The 19897-nt window shown below is 49.8% G+C and overlaps 2 protein-coding genes and 1 long non-coding RNA gene across 6 annotated transcripts; 2 read left to right on the top strand and 1 right to left on the bottom strand.

Annotated features, from left to right (window-relative positions):
* Positions 1-254: 254 nt before the first annotated feature.
* On the bottom strand, positions 255-4826 carry LOC101757055 (kinetochore protein NDC80 homolog). Its single transcript, XM_004967491.3, has 4 exons — positions 3612-4826; positions 2207-2453; positions 1356-1502; positions 255-711 (listed from the first exon to the last, which is right to left on the bottom strand). Exons 1-4 carry the CDS (start codon positions 4757-4759, stop codon positions 499-501), a joined length of 1755 nt encoding a protein of 584 aa, XP_004967548.1. The 5' UTR covers positions 4760-4826; the 3' UTR covers positions 255-498.
* A 10653-nt stretch (positions 4827-15479) lies between these two features.
* On the top strand, positions 15480-18844 carry LOC101755555. Of its 4 annotated transcripts, none has more exons than XM_012845787.2 (6): positions 15480-15785; positions 15865-15975; positions 18052-18108; positions 18228-18275; positions 18379-18441; positions 18569-18844. In XM_012845787.2, the coding sequence occupies exons 2-6, from the start codon at positions 15928-15930 to the stop codon at positions 18620-18622; spliced, it is 270 nt and encodes an 89-aa protein (XP_012701241.1). In that variant the 5' UTR covers positions 15480-15785; positions 15865-15927; the 3' UTR covers positions 18623-18844. The 4 variants fall into 4 exon arrangements, with proteins under 4 accessions (XP_012701241.1, XP_004967547.1, XP_012701240.1 ...); XM_004967490.3 differs by having other exon boundaries at positions 15485-15785; positions 15878-15975; XM_012845786.2 differs by having other exon boundaries at positions 15493-15785; positions 18376-18441.
* Positions 18845-19108: 264 nt separating this feature from the next.
* LOC111257417 lies at positions 19109-19819 on the top strand. Its single transcript, XR_002677933.1, has 2 exons — positions 19109-19402; positions 19516-19819. It is a non-coding gene; the product is annotated as an uncharacterized LOC111257417 (long non-coding RNA).
* The last annotated feature ends 78 nt before the right edge of the window (positions 19820-19897 follow it).

Raw genomic sequence — 19897 nt, 5'->3', positions numbered from 1 at the left:
GGGCTAATGCCATTGGGAGTAGATGATCATTTGTACCCGAGCGGTAAGATGAGAATGGACATTCTTTTGCACTAAAAAAGGCATGGGCATTCTTTTTTACAGATTGAATGGGACTTAGCAAGGACTTTTTTTTTTAAAAAAAAAAAGCACTGTCGACCAAGCCTTAAGTATTGAATCTATACATAGTCCAGTAAAACTTTCTTTAGAGCATGTACAGTGTTTACTGTTTAGCTCGATGATAATAGCTAAATTAGTTCGGATCATAACTCTAATACCTCTCCTCTTCATGATCATCATATTTGCTTACATGGCACATCATTTAATGAGAATGAAACATTTGTTAAGACTATCCTAATACGACCCACCTATTGCATAGTAAAAACTTGATGTCATTTCTTAAACATAATCGATTAATTATTTCATCTATTGTATCGGTGACAATTGACCCAATGCTCGTAGAAGGGAAATCAGCAATTTATTATGAAATTTTCTAATCATTCAGATATGAGGACTGGGCGATGATGTCTTGGATGCCAAAGAGGCTATATAATCTGCAGCTTCATAAAGCTCCTTCCTCCTCTGAGCAATCGTTGCTTCCATGAACTCTTTATGCTCAGCGATGGATTCAAGAAGTTGCAGCAACTCGGTAGCAGCTGCCTGAGTTTCTTCATCATTTTTTAGTATTGCATCTTGAAGCCTCTTCTCTGAATTCTATCAAATCAAATAGAATTTATTTTAAATTATCTGATAGTGAATGTGTTAAGCTAATAAAAGAACACATCTTAAGTAATTAACAAAACAAATACTCCCTCCATCCCAAAATATAGCTACATTAAACATTCAAAACTTGTCTCAAATATAGCTGCGTTTTGAGTTCCCAACCCATCTTTTACATGTGAACAGACAAAAATACCCTTCACCCCCCTAAATCCATCTCCCCGCGTCACTTAAAATGGATTAGGTGATTGGCGTTAATTTTGTTCCACAACTAATTTGGCTGCAAGTTTGTACACGGTGAGAAAAAAATGCATGTCAGTCGCCTTTTTGCATGGACCTCACAATTTAGTTGGCGTTGAATCTGGCAACAAATGAACCAGAATTGGCAAGAGCTAATTGTTAGCCTGATGCATATCTAGTGCCAGTGTAACGGAAATTAAAGGAACGTAGGCAGAAACATAGCGTCATATGCACAGGCATGCAAAGCGGCTAGAGCAGACAATAAATCAGCACGTAATTAGTGCATAAGCAGCTGTAGAAATCAATCAAGGGTAATTTAGTCTTTTCTTCAGTCTTCCTAATGTCTGAAAGTTCCTAAATGTAGCTATATTTTGGGATGGAGGGAGTATGATAAGTACCTTCAAAAATTCGTCTGCCTCCTTCTCCACCGACCTTATCGCATTGTACTTTTTCTCCAACTCATCTTTCATGCGTCTAGCCTCAGCTGTGCATCTTGAGCCATCATTTGTGATTTCACCATCCAGCAAATTCAAACGAGCAACCATCTAGACAACAGCAAATACAAGAACAACTTGAGATGTATGGTAAAGCCAGGGCCAAGCTCTTCTCCATAAAATAATTGTTTAGGATCACCATGAAAACAGACTGGGACAAGGAATTCAAGAACACTAAATAAAGGATGCAAACCAGAGTAACATAAGTGATGAAATGCTACAACACGGGGGCAAAACAGAATTAAAACCCATTTTCTAATATTTGACAACTGCTCCAACACTTGACTGATTGGCATAGTCATCATTTTATTTCTCTGACTCTGTGAATTAGATAGTCTCCAAGATACTCATTAACCATGCATACATAAAAGTTGCAATACAGTTCTTTCAGACACCGCGCGGCTCACTAAAGGGTGGAAGGACATACACATACATGCTAAAAGATAAACCATGCCCTGCTCTTACAAAAAGAACTGATCTTTACAAAAGACATAAATTAGATAGCCCTCAAGTCTAATCACAACACATCAGTATAGTCCACCAGACAAATTAAATCTGATTTACAATAACAGAAAAATTGAATTTTCATAAGTCAAATCCATTCATTCTGAACAACGTGATGAGTTATATCATTTGGTCAATAGTGGTAATTATTTCAGAACAAGAATAACAAATCAAAGAGTAGCAAACTAATTTCAGATCACATTCATTCTGAACTACAAAATGCAATGTACTGTTTGTAAGGAGGGACTTACCTTGTCGTGTTTAGCCTGGAGAGTGGAAATATTACTCTTTTCCTCCTCCAGGATTTTAGCACTTCCTTGCAACTGCTTTTGTAGATCAACTGACTCTGCAAGATTTGAGACAGTGATCCTTTTGTTCTCCTCTGCATGAGCCATAAGTGCAGGTTTCAATACTGTTTTGTAACCAGGGCCTAGCATCTCCGCAGGTGAGGATCCTTTTGAATTTATCATGTACTGAAAATCAATACCAGGTTTCAACCTGAAAATTGGCCCAGCAGAGTAAAAATGAGAACAGAATACAAACAGACTTCACAAAAGTAGTTGGTAATGCAAATACCGACAACAAAACCACACTAAAAAGATCACATCTCAATCTTTGTTTGTTTCTATCTTTAGTTAACCCAACGGCAACAAATTAAACACATGATGTCAGCTGGCTATTCAAAAGCCCAAAATTTTACTAAAATATTCCCAAATTTCTTTGAAACAAATCATTTAGCCCCACATAATCACTGACACAATAAGTTTCATAGTTAAGTCACATGATTCACTGTTTGGCATAAACCTAGTTCAAAATTTGTATGTGCAGCCAAACTATCTTGTACTGATGGCCATGTGCCAGTCCACATTATTCAATTAGTTAAGGACCAAAGCTGATTAAGAAAACAATAGATTTGTTAATGTACATAAATTACTTCTCAACATTGTTCATTGACTTTCTTTTACAATGATTTTGTCTATAAGTTCTCTGGGGTTCTGTAACACCTCTACCGTGCTGATTTATGTTCCATTCATTATGATCAGGGAAACATCCAAACAGATCATACCTAAAAGCTATCAGGTCAAGATGATTAATCTTTCACACGTTAGATGCTTTGTTGATCACGAACAGATAGTGGCAGTCAGCACTATAAATTTAAGCCATTGAACCTCAAGGATAACTGATGAAAAATCAAGTATTCAAGCATCTTTGAAAACAACTCATGAAATTTCAGTAATACAATGACAAACTAATTCCTTATGGAGCACATAGAAGCCATACAGAACTGCAATGAGCACAAATAAAGGGCCATGCCAGCAGCAAAAGAGTATCAATGAAACTATGATGAACACAAACTCTGAATCTTCAATAAATTTAAGAAAAATTATAAATCATGATTACCACAATTAAGGCCTAAAGATTTATACATAGCAAAACAATTCTCCAAAACACAAGGAATTTTGAGCTGATATTTTTTAACCAAAGTCTAAACTATAGAGCTTAAGATGATGAAAAAAATCAAATGAATGATTATATAGAGCTTTCCGCATCCGAACAAAAACGCCTGCAGACAATTGGTTAATTGGTCCAAGAAGAATGGAGGAATAAATTCAAAAAAATGAAGAAATTACAGTAGGCATTTTGGCACATTCATACCTTTTGAGGGCTTGGTTGCATTGCTCGGCAAGTCCCTCAAGCTCCTCGAGCTTGGTAACCAGCTTAGCGTCAAGCTCCCAGGCCTTATCCTCCAGTGCCGCTTTCCCATTTTCAGCATTGGCAATGTCACGTTCAATCGCCAGCATCTCCCTGTGCATTCTCTCCATATCCCTCACATTCACCGCCTGAGCATCCACCTTCTTCAGCAGCTCCTGGTTTTCAGCAGCAGTGCGTTGGGCATCCAACACTTTTGCCTCCAACTCCTTTTCCAGATCCACCAACGCCTCGTCCCTTTCGTCGATCTTAGTTTTCCAGGTCTTCACCACCGCCTCAAACTTGTGAACGTCTGCAGTTAAGGCCTCCTTCTGTGCCTCCAGTGCCTCCCGCCGCAAGGGACCAGAGGTGAGCTTATTCACCTCGGCCTCCAATTCCTGCGCATCCTTCTCCAGAGCACGGACTTTTGCAACGGCAGCCTCACCGTCCATCCGGGCTTTGGAGAGGTACTCCTCGTCGAGGGCTTCGACAGCGTCGTCGTCCCCCGACAAGAAGTGGCAGTAGCCCTGGGTGGTGTAGAGCAGCAGGTCGTTGGGTGGGGCTTCGGCGGCGGAAGAGGCATCCGCATCGGAGTACTGGGCGAAGAGGGTGAGCCAGTGCAGTACGGAGAGGAGCGGCGGCCACGAGTGCGGGGTGCCGGGGGCCTTGAGCGCGGAGCGGGTGATCTTGTGGGGGCATCCCAGCAAGCGGAGGGCCTGGATGAGGTCGTCCTCGAAGGTGGCCTCATTGGGGGGGAAGTCGATGCGCTCGAGGAGGAGGCGGAGCGCGGCCTGGATGTCACGCGCGGCGGGGAGCGGCCCGCGGAGCGTGACGGCGGGGGAGAGGTAGCCGTTGACGATGCGGAGCGCGGCGGCCTGCGTGGCCCGGTCGGAGAAGTTGGGGCCGGCGCCGACGCCCACGCCGACGGAGGAAGCGGGGCGGCTGCTGCAGAGGCTGGCGGCGTCGGAGTCGCGGCGGGAGAAGGCGGAGTCGAGGTTGCGGATGGGGATGGCGCTGGAGTCCAGCGCCGGGGTGGCATCGAGCGCGGAGAGCGCCAGGGAGGACTTGGGGAGCCGCCGGCCGGCGCCGCCGCCCCCGCCGCCACCACGGCGCATGGTCGCCGCGGATCTTGAGATTTTGGGGGGAGGTTTTGGATTTTTGGAATGGAGCGGCGGCAGTGGAATGGAGTTTTCGTTTTTGCGTGAAAGCCCTTGTGATATCGTTCTTTTTTTGGAAAGGCCCTTGTGATATCTGGCAAAATTGGGCTTGGGCGATAGACGTTGTGAAGCCGTGCTTGGGCTCCTCGTTCATTTTTAGTAGAAATTCTTTTGGGCTTGATTTTTGCTTACCATCCCAACCCTACAGCTTGCACGGGCCAAAACCCACCGGGCTCGGGCAGAGCCTAAAATGTTCAGGTCTACCTATGGGATGGTATTGGGTATAAATTTTTATATTAGCTCGTAACGAACCAGACTTTTTTCGCCTGACCCGAGCTCGATCTAGCACTATTGATTACTACCTTATTCCGCTGCTAGAGGAACCGTAAGCAGTGAACGAGGAACCGTAAACAAGAGTAGGTAAGAACTGAAACTTAATTAGTCATGAATTAACAAAGTTACCAGACAAGATCTGGATGTAGTCACTTAAAGAGTAGCTGCATCCACTGAGTTACTGAGTGGAAGAGGGCCTCACAGCTCCTAGCTCCTCCATGGTACTCTCGCCTCGCCTCTCTCCCTATTTTCTAAGTATTCTAATGCAAACGCTTTGCTTTGGAGCTCTTCTCTCTCGTGCGTGTATTCTAGTGCCACTCCCACTATTTATAGCTTGATGAGCTCGGTTTAGGCCATTGGGTACTTGTAGGCGAGGGAGGAGGCGGTTCACTGTGGGCCCATCCATTCCGCTACCTTTGCCACGTGCACGGCGGAGATTCTATCTTGGAGTCAGTAACTCGCTTCTGGTGGCAGTTGGGTGTTCGTAGGAGCCATGGTGGGTTCAGCTGAACCTACCCATGGTCCTCTAGCCCTCCGATCCACCGTCATAAGTCATGGACGTCTTGGGTTATCCATTGGGTCAATTGATAGGTGAGTGCACCACTTGTGTTCGACTTGATGGACCCATAGATCTATGTGAGATCCACCCTGACCCTCTGATCCAACCGATATCGATCCAACATGCTTCATCATTCTTAAGTGTGTTTCCTTTCATGTGTGCGAGGCTAGACTGGAGAATGTGGTAGATCAAGGTCGGCCGAACCTGCACCTGGGCCAATTTGGTCCATTTTTGTCCGGTGAGATCCTTTATTCAAATAAACATCAAAATTTATGTAATACCTTAGATTATAAACCCTTAGTAAGTTTGTTTTATCAATTGTTGGAGGTTGAATATGATGAGATAACGACAACCAACACATCACTAAGCGCTGGGCATGGCTAGTGGGTAGCAAACAACCAACACACCACTATGGCCACTAGGCAAGGGCATGGATGATCGTCGATCGGGAATTAGGATTGCGATCAATTCGGCTAGAACTAAAACGTCGCGTCACGTGAAGGCACTAGGGTACAGATTGGCAAACATGGCTTCAGGTTTTTTTCATATAAAGATTTTTATGATTTTTTAAAATAATTTAAACATCGAGGAAAAAGTCAGGTAGGCCAATTCTAATCTTACTGTTACTAATTATTACTAATTGAAGATCCCTTCTAGAGCCTCCTCGTGAATCCTCATAAGACACGTTGAAAAAAAAAGATAAATTCAAGAAATTCTCGTAAAAATTAGAACATCCATCTATTAATCTAGTAGTTTTAACCATCGTAGCCATCGGATATATTTTTAAAAAAAAACTTACCGACCTCCGTGATTATGGAAACACTTCGAAACGACCCCAACATCTATACCAAAATTACCCACTCTTCTAATATAAAAAATAATCTAAAGTAATCCTAGTAATCGTACTATTATAAATTGGGGACTACTTCTGGAGCCTCCGTATGAATCCTCGCAAGATGCGTTAGAAAAAAAGATAAATTCAAGAATTTCTCACAAAAATTTAAAACATTCGTCCAACATTCCAGTTGTTTTAATCATCATAGCCACCGGATCTATTATATTTTTCTAAAAAATTACCCATCTTTGCTATTATAAAAATCTAAATAATCTCTATATGTATACCGAAATTACCCACCTCTGCCATTATAAAACAAAATTTAAAATAACCCCTTAAATTTGCATATAAATTACACATATATTTTATATTAAAAATAACCTAAAGTAACCTTTAAATCTGAATCTAAATTACCTACATATGTCATCATAAAAATATATATCCCTATATTACATAGTCCTTTTAGTTTTAATATAGAAAACACTAATTTAAGGTACATATACATGAATTTATGATGTGTGCCATCAGATGCTTAAGAGTTGTTTTGTCTCGGATCTTTTGTCTTTGCTTCCACATTGCTTCTAGGCTTTCCTAGCATCGATCTGTCCGAGCGGGTACGCCTACGCCCTCGGGATCACACCATGGAAGAGAGAGCTCACGAGCTGAAGCTCCGACCGGGGGATATGCATGGCGTCAAGGGTTTCGGCGTACAGGATGTTGAGGCCACTACCCCCGTCCATCAGCACCCTAGTGAGGCGCTTCTTGCCGACATTGGGGTCGACGATGAGCGGGTAGCGACCTGGTCGAGGGATGTGGGAAGGATGGTCCCCCTGATCAAATGTGATCGGGGAGTCCGACCAGCGAAGGAAAGTGGGGATGGCCGACTCGGCGGCACATACCTCTCGATAGCGCACCTTGCGATGGCGCTTGCTGTGGTCGGCGTCGGACCCTCTGAAGATCATGAGGCATCCCTCGGGGTCAGGGAAGCCGTCTACATCCTTGACCGCCGTGCCTCCCCTCCGAATCGCGTCCTCTTTGCCTTTCCCATCCTTGGGCTTGGCAGCTTGTCGCAGAAAGCGCTTGAGGAGCTCGCAGTCCTTATAGAGGTGCTTGATGGGGTAGGCGTGGTTGGTGCACGGGCTCTCCATCAGCTTGTCAAAGTGGTCGGGCTGGCCCTATTGGGGCTACTTGCCCAGGCGCTCAGTCGTGGCGACCAAGGTTGGGTTGGTCAGGCGGCACCGATCCTTCTTGTTCTTCTTGCCCCGCTGGGTGGAGGGGCCCTCATCTTGGACCTCGCGCTTGGCCTTGCCCTTGTCCCGTCCACCACTGAAGATCACCCGACCGCCTCCTTGCCAGAGGCATGGTTCATAGCGATGTCGAGCAGGCCGCGGGTGGTACGGGGCTTCACACAGCCGAGCTTGTGGACCAGGGACTTCCAGGTGGTCCCGAACAGGAACGCGCTGATGATGCCTGCATCGACGATATTAGGAAGGGAGTTGCACTGGCTTGAGAACCTGTGGATGTAATCCTACTAGGACTCGTTGGCCTCCTGCTTGCAACTCTTGAGGTCCCAGGAATTCCCAAGGTGGACGTATGTCCCCTGGAAGTTCCCGATGAACACCTTCTTGAGGCCCCCCAAGTCGTGGATGCTGTTGGGCGGGAGAAATTCGATCCATGCCCGAACGAACCCCCCTACACAGATGGGGAGGTATTGGATGACGAAGCAGTCATCATCCGCTTCGCCGGCTCTGTAGGCGAGCCGAAAGTCTTCAAGCCATACACCGGGAGTTCGTATCCCCAGTGTACTTGGCAATGTTGGTGGGCGGTCGAAAACGCTGTGGAATGACACTTTCTAAATGCAGCGACCGAAGGCCCGTGGCCCCGGGCCATCCAGGCTAGGGCTCCGATCGCCGTACCGGTCGCTCGAACGATCACCATGCCTAGGGTGCGTCTCCTCGTGCTCCTTGTGGAGCCAGCTGGGGCCCGCGCTGCACGCGCTCGCCGCCATCCGGTCGATGTCGACATCGTGCCGAGCTAGGCGTCGGGTGTTGATGATGCTACGAGCGTCATGGTTCGGCCTGAGCCGCTCGTGCACATGCGGATGGCGTGGAGCAGGTGCCAGGTCAGGCTGTGGTGCAACCGCGATGCCCTGCCCTTCTCGAGGCGGCTGCTGTGGTGGGCAGACGGAACGGTTCAACGCGTGCGGCCCTAATGCCTCAGTCAGGCAAGAGGTCGCATGCCGCTGTCACGACGCAGAGCTCTCCGCCTGCTGAATGGCGGTGTAACGACCTAGATTTAATACGCCGAGTTTTAATCTTAAGACAAGTCCCCTAGTTTGGAAAATAGCCGACCTAGCGCCTTAGAGCGAGTTTATCTTTGGAAAGTTGAACAGAGCATCAAGAAACCCCTTTATAGAAGTCGGAGAACGAAGTTCCTACAACAACTTTGTTAATTGGACCTTGGTCCAATTCACCTCCGAAGCTTCCCAAATCTGCAGCTCAAATCAGCCCCGACCCCTGAAAACCAGCAAAACCGCCGTTTTTCTCTAAGTTCTGAAGACAAGCGTTCCTCCAAACTTTGGAGCTTTGATTCTCCAAATCCACCGTGTTTTTGAACCCGGTCAAATTACAAAAGTTGGACCTTGGTCTGTGTGCTACAACTCTTGTAAAGGAAGTCAACATGGTGCAGTTTGGAAATTGAGAGATCCAGAGGTTTGAAGATGGGCCCGACGAGGGATCTCGCGAATCCGTCGGCCAGAAAGCGCCAGAGCGCGCGTGCGCCGTGCTCTAAAGTGTCGCCACCGTGTGGCATGGCCTCACCGGCGAGCGCCGCCTCGCCCAGTCGCCGGCTGCGACAAGATGGAGTAGCGCGCCTCTTTCCCAGTCTCGCGCAGAAGCGCCCTGCAGGCCTCTCTGCCTCGTCTCATCCCGCCCGAGGCCTCACCTCCCGCGCGCATCCGCCCTACCCGGATCCTCGGCCGTGTGCCCCAACGCCTTCCAACCTTCCCGTCACACCTCAGTCGCGCTGCCGCGCGCGTGCCACACGACGCTACCGTCTCCGCCAACCACCGCGCCGGCAATGACAGCTCTTCCGCCGCCCCGCCAGTAGCGTGCTCCGGCAGAGCCGCTAGTCCCGCGCATGCTCGCGTCACATCGCTCGCCCTGTCACCTCGCCTGCAGCGCCCTTGCCTGTAGTGCCCTTCCCTCCCTCCTGTCCACCAAGGATGCCGCCGCCATGGATGGCCGCAACCACACACGCGCGCAGACCTAGCAGATCCGCGTGCCCGGCAAACCCGCTTTGCCCCAGCCCCAAATCCTTGCTGCCCAACCAGGGCCAGATCGCGCCCGATCTCGCCAGTGGAAGCGTCGACCAATCACCGCCGCGACAGAGCACTTCTTCTCCCTCGATCTTATCCTCGCGCCCTCTCGAGCTCGTTTTCCTTCCTCCGAACTCTTTCGCGCAGCTATAAAAGGGGTACCGAAGCCTCTTACCTGAGTTCCCTTTGCCACCACCGCCTTTGCTGCACTACTTACTCTGATCTTCTCCACCGCACTCGCTGCCACACACCCGTCTGCTTCGCGCTCAAGCGCCGCCGCCTGAGCTCTCTGTGGAGCTCCCCCTTCCGCCCAACACCGCGCCTTGCTGACCCCGCCAGCCGCTTCGCCATCCTCTCGCGCAGCTCTAAAGCTTGCTTGTTGTCCACCAGAAGCACCACCGCCATCGGAGCTCCGCCGGACCTCGCCGCCGCCCGAAGCTTACCGCCTTCCGCCGTTCCGCTTTGGCTTGTTTCTTCCCGACCCCAAGACCTTGTCAGTGGGACCGGAGGTGAGCTGCCGACCCCTGTCTGCCTCGCCCGAGTGCTGTCCGTCTCACTCGACCCTGTCTTTCTCGCCCGAGTGTTGTCCGCCTCGCCCGAGGGCTCAGGTGTGTTTTTTTCCTTTTGATCGAGGGTATCTGTGTAAAATTTCGAGGACTTCTCTGTGTTACATCTAAGGATCCCGGTGCAGTTATTCCTTAAGTCTAAGGGTCAGATCGTAAGTTTTCCCAGATCCGACTCTTTTAACTCGTTTTAAATCGGCAGAAGTTTGGAAATTACACCTTAAATCGAGGAAAAATCAGAAAAATGCGAAATCACTTGGGTTGGAATCCTCGTTCTGAGTAGAATCCAATAAAGTGGGTTCCGCACCTTTTTCCTATAGTTCTGCTATATTTTTTGGGCTAAATCCTTGCAACCGCTGTTGAAATCATCGTATAAGTGTCTCACCCTTGCATTGCATTTCGTGTAGAGCTGAACCTAGCCGATGGCACGTAAGAGCTTCACCCGGCGCTGGAAGATGAAGTCGTAGCTGAGCCGCCGCTTGCAGGAGTCGAGCCCGTGCTCACCGAGGACTAGTTCGCTACCGTCCCGCTTGAAGGCAAGCCCCGGATCCTAACCCAGTTTTTCTAAACTTGTGCATACCTTCTGTTGTTATGTGTGTGCATTTATATTCCAGGAGTTGATTGAAACCATAGATGCATGGCTTAGTTTCCTTTGATCTGAACACTAGTATGATAGGCCGAGTAGCTGCTTTGCTTAAATAGTACTTGGTAAAAGTCGAGTGATTTCCTGTCACTCGCGAGTTATAGGAGTTGCTTGCTCTCCCTTTTGTTACAACTATAAGGACGATGGACGGGGTAGGGCCTTGTGAACTGTTTTGGTGGTCGGTGGATTGCCCCGTCTGTCTAAATGAAAATGGATTAAGGTCGAAACGTGATGGCGTTCGTGATCAAGTGTTGGAAAGTATTAATCTCACACCTAGTATCGGATGGGGAAGCCTAGTATCTAATTGAACTGGGGCGTGGCTTATACCCCTGCTGTCCCTGGAATGAGGTTCCCATGGTGCATCATGTGGGTGCAAGTACGGTCACAGTGCAGCAATAGGCCGGGACTGTGGAGCATTGCATGCCAAGGGAAGTTTGGACCTGACACGCGCCTGGGAATTGATGGGGACGGTTGACAAGTGAAGCGACCCTTCGAGGTGCGCAGATGTCGTGAGATTAGGTTCACCATGCATGGTTAAGAAATTCGAATCGATTCGTCTGCCTCTCACAGTTTGGGACTGCTTGATCGCTATGCTACACTAAGTAAGAATGGAAGATGATGGTGATCTAATATTGTTACTTGCTTAATTGCTTGTAAACCATTGCTTGTTTAGTATAGCTGCTAACCTAGAATGGTAAACAACAATAGAACTTGTGGCTAAAATATTGAAAGTAAGGATCTACTGTAGTCGCTTTTGACAAAACAAACCCCTCAGCCAAAAAGCCTTGCATGTCTAGGAGTTGGTGGATTAGCACCACCCGTTGGTTAAGTCTTGTTGAGCATAGTTGCTCAGCCTTGCTTGTGGCACATCTTTTGAGGTGATGTTAAAGCCCCTGATCTTGCTGCTTGTGGCACTTGGCCTCCCCAGCTTCCTCCTGGGTGGACGGTCGAGTGGGATCCCTCCTCGGACGGCGAGGACGGGACTCATTGATGTCATGATCGGCCTCATCGTGACGTCCGACTTCGGCGCTAGCTTCCGTTTGTTTATTTCCACTGCTTAAGAACTCTGCAAACTTGTTTGAATTTCAAACCGAGTGTTGTAATAAATTAATGTACTCTTTTATCTTGGATGATCTATTGTATTCTCTGAAACCACTCACCTTCATGTGAGCTCTGCTTTCTCGGTCCTGTATAGTAGTTTATTGGATGAAATCCGACGGACTGCCGAGTTAACTTGATTAAAGCACATGATCGCGTGTCAGGCGACTTAATTGTACTTTAGCTAAGTTAATTAGGGCAGTTCCGCCAAAGGCGGTGGTCTCCACTAGTGCCCGGAGGCTCCGGTGGATCGCCTGCTCCTGGGGGTCGGCAGGCTCGGGGAGGCTGCGCAGAAGCATCACCGTGGCAGCAATGTTCTAGCTAGCCCGAGCGAACTGAGGGGGATCGTCCCCTCCAACCAGGATGTTGCGCTGGACCTGGAGGGCACGGCCTTGGGCGCCGCTCGCCGGGTTGCACGCATGCGGCGCAGAGTGCGGCACGGGACGCGCTGGTGCAAGTGGCTGTCGATCCGACCGCCGCTGACGCAACTCGTCGCCATGCGCCTGCGCACGCACCTAGGCTTCCGCATGGGGATCCGGAGTGGTGTGAATCTGCTGGAACTCTACCTCCGGTGGCTGCTCTGGGCCGCCCGCCTTGGCGCACTCCCGTGACGGAGGGTGGCCAGGTGCGATGAAGTCACCGACGCTGGAGCCGTCGCTTTCAACCTCTTCGCCGAAGAGGTTGTGGAAGGAGGCGGGGACGTAGCCCGCCATTCCCACGAATTCGCTCGCAAGAGGGGGCAACATCATGTCCCTCTGAAGCCCCAGTGCGTACGCGTCTGTGGGGGACGTGAGGCCATAGGGGAACCAACCGCGTGGCGAGCGCGGCGGAGATAGCAAGGTCCCTCCGGAGAGCTGATGGAAGGTGTCGGTCTGCGAGTACATAACAGAGTCCATGTCACTCACCGTGGGGTTCGAGCCCAATAGGGACTCGATGCAGAGCGCGAGCATGTCGACATCGAGGTCGTCGAGTGGACTGAGGCCCATGGAAGGTGCTCCTCCTTCCGGGGACGCCAGGGCAGGCGCCTCCTCGCGGAGGCAGAGTATGCTGAGCTGGTCGGCGACGAAGTCCAGACTCCTGAAACGGAAATTATGGGATGACGTGAACACAGGAGGAACCCACAGCCCACCGAGCGGGGACGCGGGAAACTCCAGCGAGCCAAAGCGAATCGTGTCGTTCGAGCTCATCATGCCGAGAGCAGCAAAAATGTGGGCCATCCGATGACCTAAAACGCGAACGTGCGGCGTGCTCCACACGGATGGCGCCAACTGTCTGTGCGGAATTTGGCCGACTAGTAAATATATGTAGTTTTACTGTGCGTTGGATCAGATATGGCCTAGCACACAATGACACAGGATTTATACTAGTTCGGGCAATGGGCCCTACGTCCAGTTGGGGTTGGTTAATTGATCATATTCCGGAGCCCAGATGCTCGAAGTTTGCAGTGGGGGTACAAATGAGTGAGGAATGAGAAGGAGGTGTCTAAGACCCGGTCGTGCTCTGATCCGAGTGGAAGAGAGTAACGGGGGCTCAAACACGCGCTATGTGTCAGAAGAGAGTTAGAGAGTTCTGATGGCTCGAGAGAGAGTCTATGTAAAGTAGAGGGCGTGCCCCCTTTTATAGTTCAAGGGGACGGCCTTACAAGTCAGAGAGAGAGAGAGGGAGAGAGAGTGTGTGTACGGGCGCTGCCTACTCTTGTCAGTGCCCACGTCGTCGGGTACAGGATGGCCGTCATCCTCCATCCCTGTTCATCATGTCCGGTCACTCCGTTGTGATAGGCAGGTAGCATAGTGTCCACCTGACAGGGCAGGGCGGCACTGTGTGGTGCGTGTGCGGGACATGGTTAGGTGTAGCCTGGGCGTTTTCCCTTACCCATTCCACCTGCTCCCCGGGACCTCACCGAGCGGGCGTCCCCGGTCGGTCCAAACCGTATCGGTCGGGGGAGCTTGGTCGGAGTCGGACTTTGTCCTGGCCCCGACCAGGCCTCCTAGTCAGAGGCGATGATCGGTGGCCGGATCATGGTCTCGGCCTAGTGTCGCGTATTTGGGCTAGCCTAGGTGCGCGCTGTCGCTACGCCGCAGGTTGGGCCGAGCGTTGTGGAAAGCGGTCCCTTTGGGGACCCCGGGTCTATGGACCCGTCACTACTATACTTCTTCTTCCCCGTCACCTCCACCGCAACTTCTTCTTCTCCGCGCGCCACGCCCGACGTCTTCCACCACCGCTCCCTCTGTCGCTGCCCCGACTGATGGTTGCCGCGCCGCCCGCCCATCAACCGCCACGCTGCCCGCCCACCATCCGCCGCTGTCGCAGCTTCTTCTTCCTCGCACCCGACGGCTTCTCCTACCCCGACACCTCCTCCACTACCCCAGCCGCCGCCGGCTGGAGCGCCGCTGCGCCGCCCGCCCACCAGCTGCCGCTGCCCTTCCTCCCCGCCCTTCCGAATTCAGCGTTCCTTGTTGCCCCCGCCGCCGGCACCGCCCACCGGGTGTCCTTCCTTGCTCGGCCAGCGGTGCTCCGGCGCCGCCTTGCCCTCCGCCGTTGGCCGTACCGCCACCGCCACCAAGCCTACCACCGCCCCCCGACCTTCTTATCTAAGGGCGGCGACCATTGGAGCCCCTCCCCCCAGAAACCTGAAACCCTAAATCGCCACCGCCGAGCAGCTACCGCCCACCTCCCACCCCTCCGTTCCCAAGGCGAGCCACGTGGGGGCGACAGGAGCGAAGCGCGGCGGCGGGCAGAGGAGGAAGACGAAGCAGATCGGACGGCCATGAGTGCGTGCACGAATCTTAAAGCATTTGCGATAACTAGCCTTCTCACCTTCTGAAAGATGGATAGGATTTCCATGGTAGCCGGGGTGGAACTGGGCCAGCCCGCGTGTAAGATCACTCATGTATGGGTCAAGTAGGCTAGCTATTGGTATTGGGTCTCTTTACCAAGTATTTTGCATTTGTAGATGAAGTACATCTATTCGGTATCATAAATCTTTATAACCCTCTTTATAATTTTGATCGAATATAAAATAGTTTGACTCTACAAGAAAATTGGAATGACGTATAATTTGAAACGGATGGACTATAAAATAGTCACAAACATCGGTGGGGATCGAAAAGGGAAAAAAAAGAAAGGAGCTCGCACACGCGCACCAGGTATACGGTAGGCAAGCGCCAAGACCGCAGCGATGCATGTCGCTTCGGCTCTTGCTCCCCCGCCGGACACGGCGCGTCTGAGGATCGAGCTGGGAAGATCTCGCACGTCGCCGCGCGCGCACGTATATCCCACCCAGGCGGACCTCCGCGCCGCGTGACGTACAGCCATGTGTATGACCAAGCCCGGACTCAGCGACCGTTTCCCTCCCGTTCTGTCGCCACCTCCCTTCCTAGAAGAAGTTCGTCAGTCCCTCTCCCTCCCTCCCTCCCCTCAAAAAGGGCCCCCGCGGTTCCACGCGCACAAGCTTCCCTTCCGTCCCCTCTGCTGCGCTGCGCTTGCGCCTCTCGCTCGTCTTTCTGGCTTCTTGCTCCTTTCGGTCCAGACTCCGGGGTGCCGCGCGCCCTTGTGTTCTGAACATCCTCACCAACCTCCTCTCCTCCTGCGGCTGTATCTTCTTCTCGTCGGTACCTGTGAATCTGTAGCGCTACAGGTCTGCAAAAGAATTGCCTCTCCTCCCGTCTCCTCTTTTCTCTACTTCTGTTTCTTCCCCTTCCCCACAGTAGGGTTAGTTTTGCCTTGCAGAGTTTGTGTGCTATTGTCGGACGGGAAGCTGTGACCTGTGAGCCTTGGAGATGGCAAGCTTCAACGAAGAGAACAGAGCAGCTCCGCAGAGGGAGGAGGTACTGTACAACTACTCATCTCCATCTCCATGCTGCCCCCTCTTACGTTTCCACTGTTTTCCTCCTCAAAAGAATACAAGGTTATCCAGGGCCGGAACTGTTCCATTTCCTAGAAATATACTATATCAGCTACCCGCCTATTCGGAAAGAAATACGTATCTTCCTGCTATGTCAGTATCCAGGAGCTCCCGTACTCCCGTTCTTGTTCTTGCTTCAGTTTTTCTGTTCCTAGCGTGCACAACCGAATGTTTTGATCTACACAAGCACAATTTAGGGATACTGCTTCTTTGTTCTTTTCTAAAAAAAAAACTGACATAGAACTTTACTGTTTCGAAAATGTTTACATGCTCGAGTAGCTATGACCTGTGACTCAAACAACAGCTACAGCTTGAAAAGCCTTTAGTCGGTAGAAGGATTCATAATCTGTCAGAATGCGCGACCATGGCTGGTCATTGCCATTCTGAGATGAAGGTGGATTCCAAACTTAGAAGAGCAACTATTCTCCTGGTTTGTTAGAACGAATATCTTTTTATTCACCTTTGGTCCGTGCGTTTCATTTGCCGTCAGAGAAAAGAAAACGTCCACGTGCCGTTTCCACGAAGGTCGTATAGTATAGGACAGAAAACCAAATAGAGAGGACGATGCCAAGTTGGTCTCCCCCTTGTGCTGTTTAATTTCCACAAAATTCAGACGTCGCCGGCCGTCCATTATTTGAACGGGGGTATCCCGAGGCGAATTATGCCCAGGTACCCAAGACTTTTCCAGGTCAACTTGGAAAATTCACAGGATTTTTACTTGGGTGGATTTGGGACTCAGATTTCAGTTGAGCTGCTGCCGACCAAGATCCTCGGTCCACACCTAAAAGCTCTATACAAAAGGGCGTGCATTTTTCTTTTGTTCAATAGAAGCTGCGTCATCAGGCTATTTAATCACTCCTCAAAAAAAAATCAGGCTATTTAATCTCCGGTGTTGATTCAGTCCAATTGCTTTGTTTTCTGACTCCAGTGGCATGAAATATCTTGGCTCACGATAGAAGGGAAAAAAAAAACTAGTAGATGCTATTCTCTTTCATTCCGAAAAGCAGAGTTTGTACCGTGTATTTATTCTCACTATAGAATCTTGTCTGATTCGGACTAGCATGTATTTCGGGGGTCATATGTTATATCTTCATGATTCAAATTATGCTTTTCATACGTTCAAATCGAAGCTCTCGACGGTGGCTACAACTTTGTTAGTCAAATTTTTTTCATTAGAGGTCGTTTAGGTCTCCGAATCTGCATCGAAAGATCGGGCTGTTTTGGGCTGCACCGAAAGCAATAGATATTTCAGAAAAATTCGTTGTTTTTTTAGAAAAGGGTGGGTCAATTTGTATGCCCAATCTAGACGGACGTGACAGTGATCTCGTCGTTGTTGTTTCTTGGATTGCAAAAGAAAACGATCCGTAGCAAAGCTACAAACATTATCCACCGTACGATCACATCATGGGCCGACCAAAAACCATCCTCCTTAGAATTCATATCGGCCAATCAGGATCCAACCTTCCCGGAGGCTATCCAGCGCGATCCGATTCGGAGGCGACGATAAGATTGCGGGTGGCAGATCGCTGTCGTCGTGATCGTGAACAGACGCACACAGCAAGAGAATGGGCGCCTTGATGATATGCGCAAGTTGGCCGCCCAGTGTGGCCAGAAATGTTCGAGGGGCCACCGTGGCCAAAAGGAAAATCACAACTTGGCCGGCTTTTGGTTTTCCTGTTGCTGTCGACAGCGTTGCCGTTTTATATGAGCACGTGAGCTAAATTATTGCCCCGGCGGACGTCAAGAATTGGAGTGCCCCGTACGTTCGATGGTTTGATGATATGATATTATACCAGTTTTTCTTATAGGGGAAGTTTTAGTACCGGTTGCTGATGTGATGTTCAACTAACTAACTGCTATCAGTAGTAGGCTGCGGTTTTGGAAGGAAGCGTGAAACTGAAACCATCTCTTATTCTCATCTCATCTTAGTCATCTGCAATGCATATGCATGCTCATCCAAGCGCTGAGCTGAACCTTTGAAGTGGTGTTGTGTTTGCAGGCATCTTTCCAGGGCAAGTACGGCGGCATTTCGCCCAAGAAGCCCCTCATCAATAAGGTGCGTTGATGTCGGCAAGGCATTCTTCCAAGATTTCAAACTGTAGGTAGCGATGACTACTCAACACAAACAAGAACCTGATGCTGTATGTTACGCTGCCGCAACGTGTGCTTTTTCAGGACCATGAGCGCGCCTACTTCGACTCGGCAGATTGGGTCCTCGGCAAGGTAACCGAAGGAGGAAATCAACCTGCGAAACAGCAGCAGAAATCCCCGCGACCCTTGCTATATATCGATCCTCACAGCCACCCCCTGTTTGTTTGTGCAGCAGCAAGGCGCGAGCAGCAACAGCGCGAAGGTCCCAGCCGCGGAGACCCTCAAGCCCAAGCTCCAGGTACGTGAACAAAAAAGGGAAAAAAAAAAAGGCTTCCTCGATCAGCATCTGGCCTCACCAAAAGCTCTCGCTCGTGTGCCGTGGCTCTGACGGGTGCTTCTGCATTTTTGTTTTCTTTTTTCTGAAGCGGACGGCGTACCACCAGCTTCCGCCGCGAAGGCCCGCGTGCACGTCGGAGTAGCTCCTGCGTCGATGATGGGCGTCGCTGCTCGTGACGCGCAGGCGAGCGGTACTGTGGATGTGAGTCGTTCACTATACGGAGAGACAGAAAGAATCCATCGAGCTGGGGCGATGGGATTTGGTTGTAAATACCGGGGTGCGTGGTTGTGCCACCATTGTGGTGGAGTTGTGTGAAATGAAATGAAGTGACACTCGGCGTGTCATCTTCGGTCTTCTTAGGTCACGTACAACTCACAACGGCGTTGTCTTTAGGGGGTGTTTGTTTCTTTAGCACCTCCTAAAATTCCTGTCACATCGAATGTTTAGATACTAATTAGGAGTATTAAATATAGATTAATTATAAAACCAATTGCACAGATGAAGACTAATTTGCGAGACGAATCTATTAAGCCTAATTAGTCCATGATTTGACAATATGATGCTACAGTAAACGTGTGCTAATGATGGATTAATTAGGCTTAATAGATTCGTCTCGTGAATTAGCCTTCATCTGTGTAATTAGTTTTATAATTAGCTCATATTTAGTTCTCCTAATTAACATCCGAATATTCGATGTGACATGAATTTTAGGAGGTTCTAAAGAACCAAACACCCCCTTATACTGCCATCTAAGCAAATCGAGCTGACGTGGATCGTGATTGATGAAGAGGGAGAAGCGAGCCGTCATCTGGTGAGACGATGGCCGCGGCTCGTGCTCCGAGAAGAATCGACGGATCGAAGCGTGTTATACCCATCATCTCCACCCGACGACCGACGCCTCTGGCCGATCAGCTGTGGCGAGGTGCGTTTTGGCGGCGAGAAATCAACAATGGTGCCGAAAATCAATCGCCGTGCATGTCTACTTCATCTGTTCCCTCCCCACGCACTCACCCAATCACATCTGAGAAGTGCCAGGTCATGCGAGGGCAGTGCGATGCGGCGGCAGCGTGGAAGTAGGTCGCAACATGGGAGAAGAAGGGCGCGGTGGCGGCGGCACGAGATGGCAAGACCACATCGGCCGCACCCGGCTCCGGGGCTTGACATGTTCCCAGGCAGCGGTGTAGTGGGGGCCGGCTCTAGGCTTGTTCTAGCGGCGTAGCTGCCTCTATCGATGGGGCATGGCTTCACCAGCGCCCCTATCTAATCACCTTGATTAATGGGTTTATAAATGAATTATATAGTTTGCAGATAATTTAAAAGATAAATCACTGTACAACCATTGATATGGCCATCTAAATCGTTGTACATGCCCTTATGATTTCTGTTGCTTCATTAAGTCTAATAATTTTAGCCAGGG

The sequence above is a fragment of the Setaria italica genome, chromosome V (assembly GCF_000263155.2).
Source record: "Setaria italica strain Yugu1 chromosome V, Setaria_italica_v2.0, whole genome shotgun sequence".
In the NCBI taxonomy this organism is placed as follows: domain Eukaryota; kingdom Viridiplantae; phylum Streptophyta; class Magnoliopsida; order Poales; family Poaceae; genus Setaria; species Setaria italica.
Note: the sequence above shows the minus strand (reverse complement) of the source record. Positions and strands in the feature narration are given on the sequence as shown.